Source organism: Ursus maritimus, unplaced genomic scaffold (assembly GCF_017311325.1).
Source record: "Ursus maritimus isolate PB19 unplaced genomic scaffold, ASM1731132v1 scaffold_10, whole genome shotgun sequence".
Lineage (NCBI taxonomy): Eukaryota > Metazoa > Chordata > Mammalia > Carnivora > Ursidae > Ursus > Ursus maritimus.
The window spans coordinates 25144294-25163408 of record NW_024423344.1 but is presented as its reverse complement, the minus strand read 5'-3'; the positions used below and the strand labels follow the sequence as shown (position 1 = coordinate 25163408).

The 19115-nt window shown below is 40.2% G+C and overlaps 1 protein-coding gene across 1 annotated transcript in view; it reads right to left on the bottom strand.

Moving 5' to 3' along the window:
* CPB2 (carboxypeptidase B2) overlaps window positions 1-15054 on the bottom strand; it is a 61222-nt gene extending 46168 nt beyond the window's left edge. The window contains exons 1-3 of the mRNA XM_040622866.1: window positions 13894-15054; window positions 7036-7122; window positions 6524-6612 (exon numbers count right to left, since the gene is read on the bottom strand). Of these exons, the coding sequence (XP_040478800.1) occupies window positions 6524-6597 (74 nt within the window). The 5' untranslated portion in view covers window positions 6598-6612; window positions 7036-7122; window positions 13894-15054. The remainder of the gene's footprint in view (window positions 1-6523; window positions 6613-7035; window positions 7123-13893) is intronic.
* Window positions 15055-19115: the final 4061 nt, after the last annotated feature.

Below are 19115 nucleotides of genomic sequence, written 5' to 3'. Positions count from 1 at the left end.
TGTCTAATTCCATCTTGGTGCCTGCTTCCTGGAGGACTAGGGAAGTGGGAATAAAGTGTGGAGATCTTTGTATCACATTGTAACACCTAACAGAAAGCACCCACCAAACAATAGGCACTAACTAGGTAAACATCATGATTAGGCAGTTGATGTCAGCCAGCCTCTGTCAACAGTCACCCCAGTGCTGGCACAAAGGGCCCATGAGCAGAATAGCCATGATGGCAAGGACGTAATTTTCATGGCTCAACAGGATGGGTTCCTACCCACCAAGATTGATAGAGCAACTGTTGCTGCCAAATGTCCAACTTGACAGCAACAGAAACCAAAACCAAGCCCTTTAATCAGCACCATTCCACGAAGAGACCAGGCACCCGAGAAATTGCCACTTTGGTCCCCTTCCACTCTAGGTCTGGATTTGCCTCTTCTACCTGCAGGGCCTCAACTAGTGTTACCATTCAAGGACTTATATAGTGTTTGATCCACACAGGATTTCACCTAACACCGTATCGGATTAAGGGATCCACTTTACAACAAGGGAGGTGCACAATGGGCACGTTACTGTGGGATCCACTGAGCCTATCACATACCACACCACCCAGGAGCTGCAAGCCTCATGAAGCGATTAGAATGGATTAGCTGAGGTGCTAGCTTGGAAAGGAGCAACATCTTCCAGGATGCAGTCTTAAATCAATAATCATTACATGGTGTGGTGTCTCCACAAGTTAGAACACATGGCTCATGGTTCCAGGAACCAAGCTGAGGTGGCTTTACTCACCACCATTCCAGGTGAATTAGGGGAATTTGTACTTGCAATCTACAAATATGGCTCTATAAATTTAAAGTTCTGGTTCCCAGAAGAGAAAAGCTCCCACAGGAGTCATGGCAAGAGTTTTATTAAACTGACAGCTGTTGCTGCTACCCAGTCATTTCTGTCTCCTCGTCCCAAAAGATGATCAGAAAGGAGAGGAGTTATGCTGGAAGGGGTAAGTGACCTTGACCATCAGGAGGATATCGAAGGCTGCGTTCACACAGTTAAGCTGTCAGCGAAGAATACATTTGGTACACAGATGATAAATTTAGGCATTCTGTGATACTCCCTTGCTTTACATTATCCAAACAGGCTAAATTTCAATCCCACATAAGGGAAGTGTTGTGTTGACTAGAAGATAAGGGCATTTTTCTAATGTATTTGACCAAAGCTAGTCAACAGAAAAGAGAAAAAAAAGAAAAAGTAAAGGTAAAAAAATGTGTTATTCCAAGGGTCCTATTTCTTAAGGAGAAAAAATTTAAGGAAACATAGAAAAATACATTGGGAAATGTGGAGGACTAAAATGATGATGGTAAAAATGCACCATAAAATATATTAATGTGTCCACATTCCAACTGTGGTGAGCTGGACTCTTCCTGTCTCCACCTGTTTAGCCCAAGTGCCAACACAATAGAATTAGGAAATGGAATGAGGGTCAGTCAGGTCTCCTTATGTAGAATTTACACAGTTTCTGAAAATCAGTTTCCTGACACGATGCCCCCTTACTTTATCAGAAAGAGGCTATGAAAAGTGGTCAGAGTGGAGAAAGGGAGAAGATTTGTGACAATATTTCTTTGAAACACGTTGTTACAGTTCTGTCAGTACCCTTGCTCCCAAAGGGGATTAAGTTTGGGGGTGTTACTTCCCTCATCCCCACCAGTAGGGAGGACTTCCAAGGGGTAATGGGAGAGTCTGAACATGTTTCCTCAAGTTTAGAGACACAAAGATTGGTGCCTGGCTTTTTCCCAAGGAAGCTAAACATGCATGTGGCTGGTCTCCAGTTGGTTGGGCAGTATATAAATCAAAAGAACTACTTCATAGGCCATAGTTATAACTCAGACGCTGACAGCGCCACCTACAGGGGCAGGAACGTGGGGGTGAATGCAAGATTCCCAGCGGTGAAACATGGAGTCACAAATGGCCACCTAACAAGAGACGCAACTATCTCTGGTCTGGAGAATTCCTCAGCAAAGGAATCTGAAAAATTCCTAAAAAGTTAAAACCCAAGGGGCGCCTGGGTGGCTCGGTCGTTAAGCGTCTGCCTTCAGCTCAGGGCGTGGTCCCGGGGTCCTGGGATCGAGCCCCGCATCAGGCTCCTCTGCTGAGAGCCTGCTTCTTCCTCTCCCACTCCCCCTGCTTGTGTTCCCTCTCTCGCTGGCTGTCTCTCTCTCTGTCAAATAAATAAATAAAATCTTAAAAAAAAAAAAAAGAAGTTAAAACCCAAGAAAAAGGCAAATGAGAAAAAGAGGCGTGTGTGTGGAGAGGGGTGAGGGGTGGTTTCCCTGTAAAGACTGAAATTTGAATAATATCTTGAATGGACCCAATATTCTAGTTTCTAAATCGAGATTGTTTGCATGTTAACACGACCCCAAAATTATCAGTTACTTAAGAGTGGACTAAAAAAAAAGTCAGAATTTGCACACTTTCCATGTGGGGCAGAGAAAGATTACTCTACCACATGGAATGCAATGGGGCAAAGGGAGACAAGAAAATAAAGAAATGTTTTGATCGCATCTCTGAAGTGATACAGTTAGAGGATTTAACCAACAGCCAGTTGAAAATTAAAAAAAAAAAAAAAAGTCTTGGGGCGCCTGGATGGCGCAGTCGTTAAGCCTCTGCCTTTGGCTCAGGTCGTGATCCTGGCATTCTGGGATCGAGCCCCACATCAGGCTCCTCTGCTATGAGCCTGCTTCTTCCTCTCCCACTCCCCCTGCTTGTGTTTCCTCTCTCGCTGGCTGTCTCTCTGTCAAATAAATAAATAAAATCTTTAAAAAAAAATAGCCTTGCACCAAATATCGAATGAAAAGTATAAGCACAATGAAATAACAGCAGACATTTTACACAAAAAATAAACTGAGGTTCAAAGAGGACATGGACATTGTCCAAGGCCGCATAACTAAGAAGTCGCAGCTCTGGGGCTGTCTGCAAACCCCGGGATTTTAACACTAGACAGCATTTCCTCTTGCTTCCCCTCTAAGAACATGATTATTTTCATCAAGCTCTGTCCCCTGCTACGGTTTATACTATTTGAAAAACTGGCAAGATGCCCCTGAACACTGGAACACTGCTCGAGGCCGCACGTTTTCTTTACGCATGACAGTGTTTTAAGGCCACCAGCGCCCTGTTCTTTAAGATGAAAATAATATATCAGGGGGAGCTAAGTGAGAGAGAAGCAGGGGATCTCCAGGCAGCAGACAGTATATGAACTTGACAGAAGGAACAAGTCCTGTGGTCTATTAATAATTCAGAAGCCCTCTCTCCTCAACCATCCCCCACTCTCCCAAGTCTTTTTCCTTCTTTTCTTTGTACTTTCCCCCCACTTCCCTGTTTCCAGTAAACAGCCTCCCTGACAGCCTGCACGTAGGTCATCAGAGCACGATCCAGTTAATGTCTTGTTTACAAGGTGCTTGCTAGGATTTTATTTTTGCCCTTTACAGTATTTGGCCTTTAACAGCAAGTGACTACAGAGACCTGTTTTTGTTTTTGTTTGTTTGTTTGGCTGCTTTTCTCTTTGGCATATGGTATTAATGCCTTTAAAATTTTTTCCCGTTCTCGTTCCGGGGCATTTCGCTGATGAGATGTATCAAAATGCACCTAGAAAGCAGCCAGTCAGACATTGCCTGGATACAAAGTGTTATTAGGAAAATGATCACGACAAGAAAACAATAACAGAGAACAGCTTTAGGGAGAAGACAGACCGTAAGCTCTTTTTAGAAAGGGTTGGATTCTTGCCCCCAGAAATAATTCATCAAAGTCTCTCACCCTGAATGAAATTAGATTTCCCTTTTAGCATCGGTGATAGCTTGTTCCTGGGAAAGCAGAGCTCAGAAACAGTTGGTAAAAAAAAAAAAAAATATATATATATATATATATATATATATATATATATATATATATATTTTTTTTTTTTTACTCACAGAAAGAAGAGTTTGGAATGTTTTTTCTAGCGGAGGAATGGGAGGGAGGAATCAGATATGAATCTGCCCACAAAGCTGCCGCTCTCCCTTCCCCAATACACACAGACAATATTTTCAATACCATGTGATTGGTGAAAATACAGTCATAGTCTCGTTCCTCTCTTCAAGCATAGATATCGATCAGATTCCAAAGTATAAGCTGAAGCAAGAAATAGTAAGAAAAGCTGTGCCTGAAGGAATATTCTCGTTTCTTTGCTGTTTTGTGTGTGTGTGTGTGTGTAAATTCTTTATTCGACTACTTAGTTCCACTAAACTGTTATATGCCTTCTCATTTTGAAGGGACATGGTAAAGCTTTTGAAGTATCTTGCTAAGGATTCTTATCTAGGAATTCAGTTCATTATGATCCAGGCAGTGGCGTGTGGGTGAGCCTGCCACGCTCTGCAGCCACCAGCTGCCAAGGGGCAGGAGCCATGCCACCAAAGACCCACTGCAGGTGTGACCCTGACACTGAACTTCCAGCCCGTCCCTCTCCCAGGCAGCGCTCTGGATCACCTGTCTTCTCTGCAAACTCACTGTGACTAAATCTGACCTCCATCAAATTAGCGCTCTTCCTAATTTCTAGATTTTTGAGGCAATGAGATTCGGAGAAACGAGTTGAAATGAGGCGAACATGGGTTTGAATTCAAACTCTACACTTACTGTTTGATTTGGGGCAAATGATTTATCCTTCCTAGGGCTCAGTTTCCTTCTCTGTAAGATGTCGCCATCAAGATTCCTAAGGCGTAGGATTGTAGGCATTTATGTATTTATTTATTTATTTATTAAAGATTTTATTTATTTATTTGACAGAGAGAGAGACAGCCAGCGAGACAGGGAACACAAGCAGGGGGAGTGGGAGAGGAGGAAGCATGTGGGACTTGATCCCAGGACCCTGGGATCAGGCCCTGAGCCGAAGGCAGATGCTTAACGACTGAGCTACCCAGGAGCCCCAGGATTGTAGGCATTTAATGAGATGACATTTCTAAGTGCCAGGCCCAGCGCATGAGGTAACATAGGTGTTAAATAACCATGTGTCCCCTCCCTTTCCCCTCTCTGTGGATGACACTGCCACTGTCTACAGTACCCAGCTGGACATGTTGATAACAGTTTTCCTCCTTACCTCTCCCCTACCTTTAATTAAAGCCAATCACCAAGTTGTGGGATATTAGAATCGGCAAGGACCTTAGAAATTACAGTTATCTTATTTATTGAAAACACAGAGACCTATAGGTCACCAATTATTCCAGCAATTTGACTCTCATGTCAATTCAATAACAATCATTATTTGGTGATGGACTTTGTTGCATGACACTTGATAATCATATTGAACAAAAAAGAATCGATATGTACAAATACAGCATCAGGCTCTCAAGTCAAGCTCTGTTTTCTTAAATGCTGACCCATGGCCTTTTCTGACTCAGAAAAAGTTTTTTGTTTTTTTTTTTTACAGATTTTATTTATTTATTTGAAAGAGAGAGGGAGGGAGAGATATAGTGAGAGCGAGCACAAACGGGAGGGGAGGGAGGGTCAGAGGGAGAGAGAGAAGCAGGCTCCCCTGCTAGCAGGGAGCTCCACACAGGACTCGATCCCAGGACCCCGAGATCACGACCTGAGCCAAAAAGCAGACGCTTAACCAACTGAGCCACCCAGGCACCGAGATAAGTATTTTTGATAGAATTTTCCTGTCCCTGTATGTCTTTCCTCTCTTTACTATTCACTAAATGGGGAGAGGCATTTGTCTTGGAAATAATTGGAGAAAAAAAAGAATCACGGAAGCAAAACAAAGGGGAAAAAATAAGATAATTCCAAAGGAAATAATATCAATTTTAAAACTCTACGAGTTCACTAGTTAATACATTACAATATTATACATAGCCTGGGACCATTTGCCATATATTAAATGTGTTAGAACACGAGTTCATTTGTATTCTTCTAAGTGGTGTATAGTAAGCAATCTCCAGGGAATCACTCAAGTAAGCAAAATAAGAATTAGCTACATTCATATATGTGTTCTTTATAACACAACTATCCTTCCTTTCATACCCCATGTAAATACTCGTGCATAACCTAAACCTCCTGTTCCATACCTTTACCTTCTTCCCTTCCTATGTTCTATGTACAAGAGGAAACTATTCAGTTACTCACAGTTGTATTATTCATAGTTAATACACATTATCCAGTTAATATATTTCGTGTGTGAAGACAAAAAATGTAAATCATGTGATGTGTTAGAGTATAAATAATTATTTTTATAAAAGCTTCTATTTCTTTCATCGCCCTAGCCACTGAATATACATTTCCTCCAGCTTTCTGTCAGTAATCAAAATAGAGCCAGAAAAGGAAAAAAAGACCCTAGATCTAGTGAGATCCTATTACACTGAAATGTACTATTTGTCAGGGCAACATGGAAAGTTCCTGAAAGAGCTGACCTTCAAACTTTTACATTTTGCTCCCCAGGTTAGTGCACCGACTAGATTCCACGTGGGGCAAACAAGTGAGGAAAATGGCCCCCCACCACTTAAGATTCTATTGGGTTACCTCTGAAAAGCGAAGACATGCTGCTCACACAAGAGGAAGATGGCTACAAGGACTCCACAGCTGTAAAGCTTCATCCCAACAGCAATTTGCTGAAAAACAAAATTCTCTGGGGAGAAGCGCCTGGATGGCTGGTTACATAAGAGCCTTCTTTACACACTGGTTAAAATATAATGGCATGTTCCCTGTCATTTCTGTGATCAATTGACCAAGCTTCTATTTTCACCCTTAAAAAATAAAGTATGATGGGAATCATTCTTACTTTCGACTATCTAGAAAATATTTAACTCCTCAGGGAAGATGAGGCCGGGAATAAAAGTATAGTAATGTTGCGGAAATGTGTCTGGTTTGTTGAAGAAAAATAGCCCTAAGGTATTGACTAATGGCGCGTAACCCATGCTGAGGGAGGTGTCCAGTGGAGTACTAAAGAGGTCTTCCTTTGTCTCTGTCTTTTTCAACATTTTCAACCTAGACGAAAACATAGAAGGTGAGTTTCTCAACTTTGTGGCTCTTACAAGGCTCAGAAGGAGAGCTTGTGTGGAGGATTACAGAATCTCCATTTACAGAAATTTTTCCATGTTCATATGAAGTGACGGGTCCACCTGTAAGAGAATAGGAATATTATGTCCTAGGGAGTTCTCTGAGCAATAAAAAAAATCAGGTTGTTTTGAATCATGTTTATTTAGGAAAGGTCACCATAAGAGCCATTATCTAAATCAAAGCTCATCACATGTCATTCTGAAGGTAGCATCTTACTTATAACATTTTGTCTGGTGTGAGGCCACAGCTTACCTCTGTAAATGGATGAAACCCAGGTATTACCCCTAAATTCCCACTGGTCAATGCATTTGAATGTTCTTGAGGTCAGGGCAGGCAAATTTGCAAAATAAAACAACCTTCCTACAATGGACCTCTGAGAAGGAAAGGATTGAGATTTCAAACTTCTCTCTCTGAGATTCAAAACTATTAAAACATATTTAATGGATTAAGGTGACTCCACTGAAATGAACTCTTGTATAAGAAGGAAGAAGAAAAAGAATAGAATGTGTATCTGATCACTTTTAGAGAAAGATACATAGGAAGAATAGACCAGAAATCCATTAGACTGTAGTTACCCACAGCGGGTAGGTAGAAAACTGAGTGGAAAAGATACAGGAATAAGAACAGGGTAGAAGAGATGGGAGAAGGAACACTTTTTTGAGTAAACATTTTTGAATACTTCGGAATTTGAAAATACAACAGAATTTTAGAACCACATTATTTTTTCACTCACTCAAAACAAAGAAGTAAATAAAATAAATACAAGCAAAAGCACATGAACTGAATGGTGTTTTTAATGAGCGACATAACTACACAGAAAGGGAGACAGGATAAACTAACCCAAGGACTTCTACCTTGTTTTTTTTAAAACACAAAAAGTAACTTTAAAATAACAGTCAACAGTGGAAGTTTACTGACAAATTTTATCAATTCTTGTGCTCCCTGTTGAGGTGTATCCTATGTCTCCTCTCCGGGTTTACATTTCTTCTTGCTGAAGCAATCTTTGAAAAGTTGCCTTAGTGAAGATCTATTGGTGGTAGATTCTATTGTGCTCTGTCTGACAAGAACTTCCTTCTGCCCTGACTTTCAGACTAGCTTAGCCAAATGTCACATTCTCGTGGGACAGCTCTTCCATTGTCTTTTGGCATCTACTGTGGTAAGGTAGGAATCTGCTGTTACGTCTTGTTCCCCTGCAGATGAGCTGTTCTTTCTACTGGTGACTTTTAAGGCATATGGGATTATCTCTACCTTTAATACTCTTCAGATCCATTACTCTTGTCTAGATGTAAATTTATTTTTTATTATCTAGCTTGGTACACGAATGTAATTTTGATCTGAGGATTTAGATATTTCTTCAACTTGGGAAAACCATTTTATTTTTTCTTCAGCTATTATCTGCTAGTGCTTTTTAGGGGCTCCCTTTGGAGTTCCTTGATCTACCCTCCATGTTTTGTAACTGTTTTTTCAAGTTTTTAAAAAATCATAGTCTGTCTCTGTTTGCTGAATCCTGGGCAAGAGTTTCTCAGTACCACTTTCAAATTCACAAATTCATTCTTTGTATCTAGTTTAAACTACATAGTCAACTGACCTGTGTGTGTTTCTTTTTAATTTCAATAACTTTACGAATCTTTTCCAAGTTTTACAATTGCTTTTTTTCACATTTATCCATTTCTCTTTTATTTTTTAAAAGATTTTATTTACTTATTAGAGAGAGAGAATAAGATCGTAAGTTGGGGGAGAAGCAGAGGGAGACGGAGAGGGAGAAGCAGACCCCCTGCTGAGCAGGAAGCCCTATGTGGGGCTCCATCCCAGGACCCTGAGATCATGACCCGAGCTGAAGTCAGCTCCTTAACCAACTGAGCCACCCAGGTGCACCCATTCTGCTTTTATATCAGTATTTTTAAATTTCATTTTTAAGCATTTTGTTGTTTAATTTTTAATAGATGTGGTTCCTTCAGAACTCTTGCTGAGAATCCTTAGAATACCTATTTTAATGTCTGTGTTAGACTTGCTCTAAAGGATTAATTGTATTTGAGATGAATTCATGCTCTGAATATTGATTTTGTTGACTGCTTCTCTAAGCATTTGATTTCTTCTGTGATTTGGAAGCTTCGTTGGCAGACGCATTTTGAAGTCTTTTGTTTTCCTTTCCTGCCTTTCTCCTTCTATGCTTACTTTTCTCCATTCTGCACATGCCTCCAAGCAGCCCCTTGGTTTCCGAACCAGAACGCTGTCTTAAACTGGTTTTTGGAGTTTCTACACCACGATAATATCATGGTTTTCAAAGATCTAGTCACCAGTTGGGATGACTTAACTTAGTTACTGGCTTAGTCACTCCTGTCTTAGTTACTTCTCTGTCTCCTACAGACCAACAGATACTTATAAACCAGTCCTAGGCAGCAGTGAACACTATCTTTTTAAAATTGAGGTACATATATTGAAATGCACAGATTTATGTGTATGAGCAGATTAGTCTTGAAAAATAGATATACTTGAGTAACCCACACCCCTATCAAGGTATAGAAAATTTCCATTGTTCCAGAAAGTTCTTTCATATTCCCCCCAATTTCCCCTCTGTTCGAGCAACCACTGTTCTGATTTTATCACCATAAATTAATTTTGCTTGTTTTAGAACTACATGGAATCATATATTGTCCTAGTGAGTTCAGGGTGTTGCAGCCAAAATACCGTAGACTGAATGGCTTAAACAACAAACATTTATGTCTTTAAGTTCTGGAAAGCGGAAAGTCTAAGATCAGGCACAGATTGAGTGTCTGGTGAGAATCCACTCCCTGGTTCATAGATGGCTGACTTCTTGCCATATTCTCACATGGCAGAAAGAAAGTGAGAGAGCTCGATGGGGTCTGTTTTATAAGGGCAGTAATCCCATTCACAAGAGATCTACCATTATGATCTAATCACCTCCCAAAGGCTCCATCCAAATACCACCATACTGGGGATTAGGCTTCAACACATGAGTGAGGGATGGGGAGGATATAAACATTCAGTCTATGGCTTTATAGTGTGTACTCCTTTGTGTCAGGTTTCTTTTGCTCAGCATGTTTTTGGCTTTTTTTTTTTAAGATTTTATTTATTTATTTATTTATTTATTTATTTATTTATTTATTTAAGAGAGAGCATAAGCCTGAACAAGAGTGGGGGGTGTGAGAGGGACAAAGGGAGAGGGAGAAGCAGGCTCCCTACTGAGCAGGGCTTGATCCCAGGACCCTGAGATCATGACCTAAGCCAAAGGCAAAGTGAGACTTCAGCTCACTCAACCAACTGAGCCACCCAGGTGTCCCTAATTTATGTTTCTATGATGACTAATGATGTTGAGAACCTTTTTGTGCTTCTTGGCTGTGTGCGTGTGTGTGTGTGTGTGTGTGTGTGTGTGTGTGTGTGTGTGCATGTGTTCAAATCATTTGCCTGAGTCTTACTATCGGTTTGTAGGAGTTACTTATATTCTGGACATCAGTCCTTTGTCAGGTAGAAGTATTATGAATATATCTTCCTCTGGGAAATATCTGTTAGATTCTTTTGACCATTTTGGAAAATTCAGTGGTTTCTCTTTCTGTCATAACTTTTTATCATAACTTGCATGACTTCTTTATATACTCTGGATAGAGCTCCTTGGTCAGATATATGTCTTGTGAATATTTTTTGCCACTTGGTGGCTCGCTGACTTTTTATTGTGTCTTTTGAAGAGCAGACATTTTTCATTTTGGTAAGTCCAATTAATCAATTTTTCTTTGACGGTTGGTACTTCTGTGTCTTTTTTAAAGAAATTTTGACTAATTCAAAGTCATGAAACTATTCTTCTTGAAACTTTATTGTTTTTGCCTTGACTTTTAGGTTTATCATCCATCTCAATTTGACTTTTGTGTGTGGTACGAGGCAGGGATTGAGGTTCTTTAGTTCTTATGGCACAGTTTTTCTAACACCACTTATTAAAGATTTTCTTTTCCCCGTGGAATCACTTTGTCGATTTTTTTGTACATAAAGTCAATTGATTGTGGAAGTGTGAACCTATACCATTATTTCACAGTGATTTTTTTAACAGCAATAATAACTAGAAAAGTTCTATGTTACATTTCTTAACTATTTTTTCTCTTTGTGTTTTGGCTTGGACACTTTCTATTGATCCGGCTTCAAGTTCACTTATTCATTCCCTGCTATTGCAGTTTGCTGATAAGTCCATTGAAGTAATTCTTCATTTCCACATCACGTTTTTCATATCTGACCCTTGTATTCAGATTTTTTTTTGAATTTTCTTTTCACTGTTGCTCGTGCATGTTGTTCATGGGCAATTTCTGCATCTGGTTCTTTTAACCATTTCCTCTCTTAAAGTAAGGTCACATGTTCTTGCTTTTTCACTTGCTTATAGTTTTTTATTGAATGTGAGATATTATGTATAAATTGATAGTATAGACTAAAGTAAATAATACTTATGCCCAGAATAGGTCATATACTTTCTTCTTCATGCCACTGGTGTGAAGGATTGAGTCAGTCTAGGCTGCAGTTGAGCTGGGTTTGGGCTTTGCTGTTATTTTCATTAGATTTTATTTACCACAGTCTCAAATTACTTAAAAACAGGAGCAAATCCTTCTCTTTAGCAGGGATTGGGGTCTCATTGCCTCAGGATTTGCCCTCAATTCTCCTCTCTGCTCTCAGCCTTCAGCAGCATGGGAGAGAGCTCTCAGATCTCCTGCCTCTCCCCCAGTAGCGGGTAGCCACTCTGCACTTTTTATAATGTTTACACCTAAAGTAAAACGATTTAGGAGAGCTAAAAATAAGAAATACGTAGAATGAGACATCAACAAAACAGAAACAAAAGCTAGTGTGGAGCAATAAAAAGTGATGAGCTATCAAGCCACAGAAAGACATGGAGGAAATTGAAAAGCATGTTGCTAAGTGGAAGAAGCCAATCTGAAAAGGCTGCGCACTGTATGACATTCTGGAAAAGGCAAAGCTGGATACAGTAAGATCAGTGGTTGCACCAGGCTGAGGGGAAGAAAGGAGGTTGCACAGGTGGAACACAGAGGGTTTTTAGGGCAGTGAAACTCTTCCGTATGATACTATAATGATGGACACATGTCATCATGATTGTTAAAATCCATAGAATGTACAACACAAAGAGTGAACCCTAGTGTAAACTATAGATTTGAGTTAATAATAATGTATCAATATTGATTCATTAATGGTAACAAATTGAACTCCATTAAGATGGAAATAATAAGGGAAACTGTGTGGTGAGGGAGGGGTATGTGGGAACTCTGCGTTTTCAATTTTCTGTAAACCTAGAACTGCTCTAAAAATAGTTTATTAATTTTTTAAAGGTGGTAGTGTTGAAATCAGACAACCCAAGTTCAATCAACACAAAAGCCTTAAAGAGGACAAAGATCAACTGGGATCGATAACAGGTATAATTAATACACAACAGTCATTAAACTTTATGAGTTGAAAAATACCATTAAAATGTAAAGCAAAACGTGATAGAAATACAAGCAAAAAATGCATAAAAACATAAGGAAGATTTTAGCATACTACAATTTTTCTACGATAGTTTACACAAAAGGACACACAGAGAATATATAGCCTGTGATCCAGTGGGGAACAGATGTTTCTGCATGAAAATGTGACTTTCACTTATCTTTCTCACTCTGTTCCCCTAAGAACTTGATGAAGGTAAAATGTCGACTAAGTTTAAGGCAATATTGTTTATAGTAGAAATAACCCCTGCTGGGTAAATTGTATCTGGGCTAGGAGACACCATAAATTAGCTGATTGGGACATCCTAGACTTAGGCTTCTGTGAATGTGGTGACTTTTGTTTCTGGGCATGTCTCTACAGGGACCCAGGAATCTAGGCCTGTGAAACTGTTACTGAAGTTTGGCTGTTGGGAGCATGGGGCTTCTAAGCCAGGGTGATTCTTACACCTGCCGGATATAAATCTTATTCCTTCCACATCCAAAACGTCATTTGGGGAGCCTGGGAAGCTGTGTAGAGTGTTTCAGGGACAGCTCCAAGAACTACTCAAATGCAACAGGACCTCCTGACATTGCCTTGTGTCAGGCTTTGTTTCTATCTTATACATCTCAGAATAAATGGTGCTGAATGAGGCTGGTGAAGGTTTTGTGAGTCTGAATGTTTTGTGGAACCTAAGAAAACTTCCTGGTGAATATTGCAGGATGGTACACTCAATTTGGATAATTTGTGGGGAGTTTAATAAAAGTATTGTTTACACTGATGTGGGCAGGGTAAGGGATATTACAAAAGATCATTGAGTATGCCAAGACTCGTAACAACAAGGCACTGAAAGGATAAGAACCTGCGAATAGAGCCATATGCAGAGGGTTAACAGACAGGAACTGTGACTTCTCAATGAGAGACTCAAATGGTCATTCCTACTCTTGCAGGGAAGAAACTAGAAGAAAAATAATTCTGACCTCACTTCCTTCTTTTCCTTTGTTTTCCTGCGGGGGCTTCTTATGGCCGAACCTGAAGAACTTGGGTCAGGCAAAGGTATTTTAGAGCATAAAAGAACGCAAATCACAAAAGAAAACTTGAAAAACTGGACTTCATCAAAATTAAAAGTACTTGTTTTTCAAAAGACACCTTTAACAAAATTAAAGGACAAGCCATGAACTGAAAGAAAATATTTTCAAAACATATTGGGTAAGGGACTTGTATCTGATGCATATAAAGAACACTTGTAAATCAAGAATAAGACAAAAAAAATGTTTTTAATGGGCAGATTAAACAGACATTTTCCGAAACAACATTAATTATTGAGTAAATACAAATTAAAACCACAGTGATATGTCACTACTCACCTCTGGAGTTCCCTACTGGATCACAGGCTATATATTCCCTGGAGTTCACTAAATGAAAAAGACAAAAAATATGAAGTAATAGTAAGGATGTGGAACACCTTGAACTCTCCTACATTGCTCGTGGGAATGCAAAATGGTATAGCCATTTTGAAAAAGTTTGGCAATTTCTTATAAAGTTAAACATACTTACTATATATGTCCCAGAAATTCAATTCCTGGCTATTTACCCAAGTGAAAGGAAGCAATGTCTACGCAAACACCTGAATGTTCATAGCAGCTGAATATTCAAAAAGTTGAGCAATTTTATTTCTAGCAATTTTACTCATAATGAAAGAAAGAAAGAAAGAAAGAAAGAAAGAAAGAAAGAAAGAAAGAGGAAGAAAGAAAGAGATGAAGGGAAACAGGGAGGGAGGGAGAGAGGGAGGAAGGAAGGAAGAAAGGAAGGAGAGAAAAAAGAAAAAAATGGAGACAAGTTTTTTTCCCTGTTCTGCATCTCTCCTTGAGATTTCTGATCTTGGCACCTCTTGTGAAGAATGAAAAGAACACAAAGTTTGATCAGATGGACCCACCCTTAGATCACAGGCAAATCTCTTAATCTCCCAGAGGTGCAGTTTTCTCTTCCGAAAAATGAGATTAATAATAACCTACATCAGAAGGCTGTTGTTAAGGATTCAGTAGGATAACATGTGAAAGTAACTGGCAGAAACAGGTGCTCAAAATGCCCCACTTATATTAAAAAGATAAACCAGGAAGGGGTTGGTGGGGGCCAACATGTTCTATGCCCGGAGCTTTATCTAGCTCATCGTGACCTTGGGTACAGCTCGTCCTCTTCCTCTGATGCTCCCAGAAGAGTGAGGTGATGAGTTGCCTACCCAGAAGCCAGTCTAGTTCTGGGGGATATATTTAATTGAATCATGTCCCCTGGGACCCATCTAATTTATACATTTGTTCTCCAGCCATTTTGGAACATTAGGTGGCAAAAATAATATGGCAAGTGCTTCTTCAAGAGCCCTAACCCTCCGCCTTTGTTAAGACTGCATAAGAAGCGAATTTCCCCTGTGAGGACTGGTCTGCTTTGCCTTTCTCTCATCTGGAGGAGCCTGAGAATCAGGGTAAATGCCACAGTGATCTCGGCTGGCCTCACGTGGATATACAGCTCAGGCTTATTGTTAGGTGAGCACTAAAAGAGTCAATTAATTCAATGGCTTTTTATTATGAGTTCAGGTACAGCTCAATTTACAAGTTTTCCTTTCAAAATCACTCAGCCATTAAAGCTGCATAATCTTGGGAGGTTTTGAAGACACTTAATTGATAAATGTTTTTTCTCTCCACACATTAGCTCTCATGTTTATTCATGAAGAGTGAAGCATTTTTATAACTTGCACAAAGGTTTGGCATATCTGGACAAACCTTTCTAAAGGGAAGAAAGGATGATGCCATCTCCAAAGCCACTGAAGAGAGGGATCTGAGTTGTGAAGGCAGAAAACTGTACCTCAGGTTTTGATTCCCTTGTTTTGGCTAGCAAGAGCCTGAGACCAGGGGCACCGAGGGGCTTAACGGGCACCCAGACAGGCAAATGCATTTTGACTGGATGGTTAAATTGTGAACAGAGCAAGGTTTGTCTTTGGAAATTTCCATCTCTTCATTCCCCCTTTCTAAATCATCATCCCTTGGGGCGCCTGGGTGGCTCAGTTGGTTAAGCGTCTGCCTTCGGCTCGGGTCATGATCTCAGGGTCCTGGGATCTCCTGGGATCGAGCCCTGCATTGGGGGCACCCTGCTCAGTAGGGAGCCTGCTTCTCCCTTTCCCTTCTCCCTGCTCTTTCTCTCTCTCAAATAAATAAAATCTTAAAAAATAAATCATCATACCTTGTATTGGTCTCCCAACTTTCTAACACGCTTCACCCAGCCATGCCCTTAGAAGAGTACGCCAAGCTATAGACCTGTGTTTCTCAAACTTGACCCCATATTGGAGTTATTTGGAGATCTTTTAAATATCTGGCTGCCCCGGCTGCACCGTCACATCAATTATATCAGAATCTTGGAGGGAGGGGTATAGACATCAGCATTTTTTTTTTTAAAGGCCCTGAGGTAATTTCAATGTGCAGCCAGCGTTGAGAATAGCTGCTCTGGACCAGTGCTCCAAGTGCAGTCTGTGAGTCATGGACCCCCCTAGGGTATTTGTGGAAAATGCAGACTCCCAGGACCACCGCCTCTATAGGCACCGAATCTTGCAGTGGGATCTGGGAGATTTGTGTTTTAACAAGCTCCCCAGGGGATTCTTAAGTGAAGCTGGTTAAATTAACCTCCTATCAACTGTAAGTCTTTTAAGAAGGCTTCTATTCTTTTAGGACGGTGTTTCTCAAACTTTAATGTGCACATGAATTAACTGAGAATCTTATTAACCGCATTCTGATTTAATAGGTCTGTGGCAAGGGCTAACCAGAGTCCAGGTACCCCTGGCCTGAGCACTACCCTTAGAACAGGAAGTTTGAGTACTGGGGACTCATCATTGGGCCCTTGGGATAGCCAAGTCCAGGAATGCCTACCAAATTATCAACTTTTACATTACATTACACATAGCTTTATTAATTTTTATTTAACTTCAATTAGCCACATATAGTATATCATTAGTTTCAGATGTAGGTTCAGTAATTCATCAGTTGCGTATAACACCCAGTGCTCATCACATCACGAGCCCTCCTTAATGCCCATCACCCAATTGCCCCACCCCCCGCCCCCTCCCCTCCAGTACCCCTCACTTTGTTTCCTAGCATTAAGAGTCTCTCATGGTTTATCTCCCTCTCTGATGACTTCCCATTCAGTTTTCCCTCCCTTCCCCTATGTTACTCTGCACTGTTTCTTATATTCCACATAAGAGTGAAACCATATAATTGTCTTTCTCTGATTGACTTATTTTACTCAGGATAATACCCTCCAGTTCCATCCCGTTGATGTAAATGATAAGTATTCATCCTTTCTGATGGTTGGGTAATAGTCCATTGTATATCTATACCACATCTTCTTTATCCATTCATCTGTCGATGGACATCTGGGCTCTTTCCATATTTTGGCTGTTATGGATGTTGCTGCTGTAAATATTGGTGTGCAGGTCCCCCTTCAGATCACTACATTTGTATCTTTGAAATAAATACCTAGTAGAGCAATTGCTGGGTCATAGGGTAGTTCTATTTTTAATTTCTTGAGGAACTCCATACTGTTTTCCAGAGTGGCTGTACCAGCTTGCATTCCCAGCAACAGTGGAAGAGGGTTCCCCTTTCTCTGCATCCTCACCAATATTTGTTGTTTCCTCTCTTGTTAATTTTAGCCATTCTGACTGGTGTGAGGTGGTATCTCATTGTGGATTTGATTTGTATTTCCCTGATGCCAGGTGATGTGGAACAATTTTTCATGTGTCTGTTGGCCATTTGGATGTCTGTTCATGTCTTCTGCCCATTTCTTGGCTGGATTATTTTTTTTGGGGGGTGTTGAGTTTGATAAGTCCTTTATAGATCTGGAATACTAGCCCTTTATCAATATGTCATTTGCAAATATCTTCTTCCATTCTCTCCGTTGCCTTTTAGTTTTGTTGACTGTTTCCTTTGTTGTGCAAAAGCTTTTTATCTTGATGAAGTCCCAATAGTTTATTTTTGCTTTTGTTTCCCTTGCTTTTGGACGTAGGTCTAGCAAGAAAGTTGCTGTGGCCGAGGTCAAAGACGTTGCTGCCTGTGTTCTCCTCTAGGATTTTGATGGATTCCTGTCTCACATTTAGGTCTTTCACCCATTTTGAGTTTACCTTTGAGCATTACACATAGCTTTATAATTAAATATTTGCATGCATTCTAATCCTCTAAAAGCTCTATCCCAAAAATGACATATGATAGCTCTCTTAACCCAAATACCTATTTAAATGGAAATCCCCAATTTTGACATACCAGATTACAAAAATTATTGCCATTTTATCAACCTGCCCAAGTTGTTAATGTTGAGATAGTGGGTATTGACTAGATTATCTATGTTTTTGTGCTTGACAAAGGTGGGTATTAAATATATGCAGAATACATATATGAGAAAACATTTACATAATTTTCTTTCCTTTTTTATTTTTTTGTCACTCATGCACAAATTCAGATGGCAAACTCTTGTCTTTCAGAAATGGGGAGACAGGACACTGAGTAAAGTGTAGTCTTTGGCAGCTGCCTTTATTTCTGGAATTTTATTAGGAAACTGTCAAAATAACTAGATTTCACAAGAGTCAATGCTAACTTGTCATGAGCATCAGCTCTGGTTTCTGGATCATGAGGCTTGCAGGGATGTGCTGGGCAAGACGTCAAGTTCACGGAGAATGCTGCCAGCATTTAATCCAAGTGTATTGGGTCACTGGGGTAGACAGAGAACAAAAGTCCATAATGCCTCAGCAGCTGCTGTGTGACAACAGGCACAGTAACTGTAAAGAAGGTTGGAATGGGAGCCATCCAGGGAAATGTCTGTCATGCATCAAGCATCTGTCCGAATCAGGCTTGTGTACCGCAGGCTGAGTCTATGTAGTTTTTACGATCAAGACCACAGTTCTGCTTCCAGAGACAGACTAGATAGTGTGTGTGTGTGTGTGTGTGTGTGTGTGTGTGTGTGTAGGTGGATGAAATCACTCAGTTGGCTGAGACTTTAAAAGCTCATCTAGTCCAACACATTGCATCAGACAGACTCGAATGTCATAATTTCCAGACACACAGGAATCCCTTCCGTTCTAAAATCTTGGTAGGTAAGTCTGTTTCACCACATTTCCCCACCTCTCTCTGGCATTTCTCATAGTCAGGAACACTTATTTATGTTTAAAACGAACCCATTTTTAAAATGCTTATTACGTTTAGCAATGTTTAAAATGTTATTGAAAGTCCAGAAAAGTGCTTGGCATTGTGGGGGATTTCGACGTGTGTAAGGCATGGTTCCTGCCTTCACATTCCTTGGAGCTCAGTTCTTCTGCCAACTGAACTGCCAATGTAGCCCTTCATTCAGAATTATTTTCCCCTAAGCTCCCATATTTTATTTATGAATTTGTTATAGCATTTATCACATTCTGATTTTTATTATGTTTTGTGTGTGCATGTGTGCACCCATTATCTCCTTGCTGGATCAGTAGGCTTCTACAGGCATTACATGGAGAAGTTGGCATCAGCTCGAGGGTCTATTTTGTAATAATTTGAAAGAACTTAAGGGAGGATCT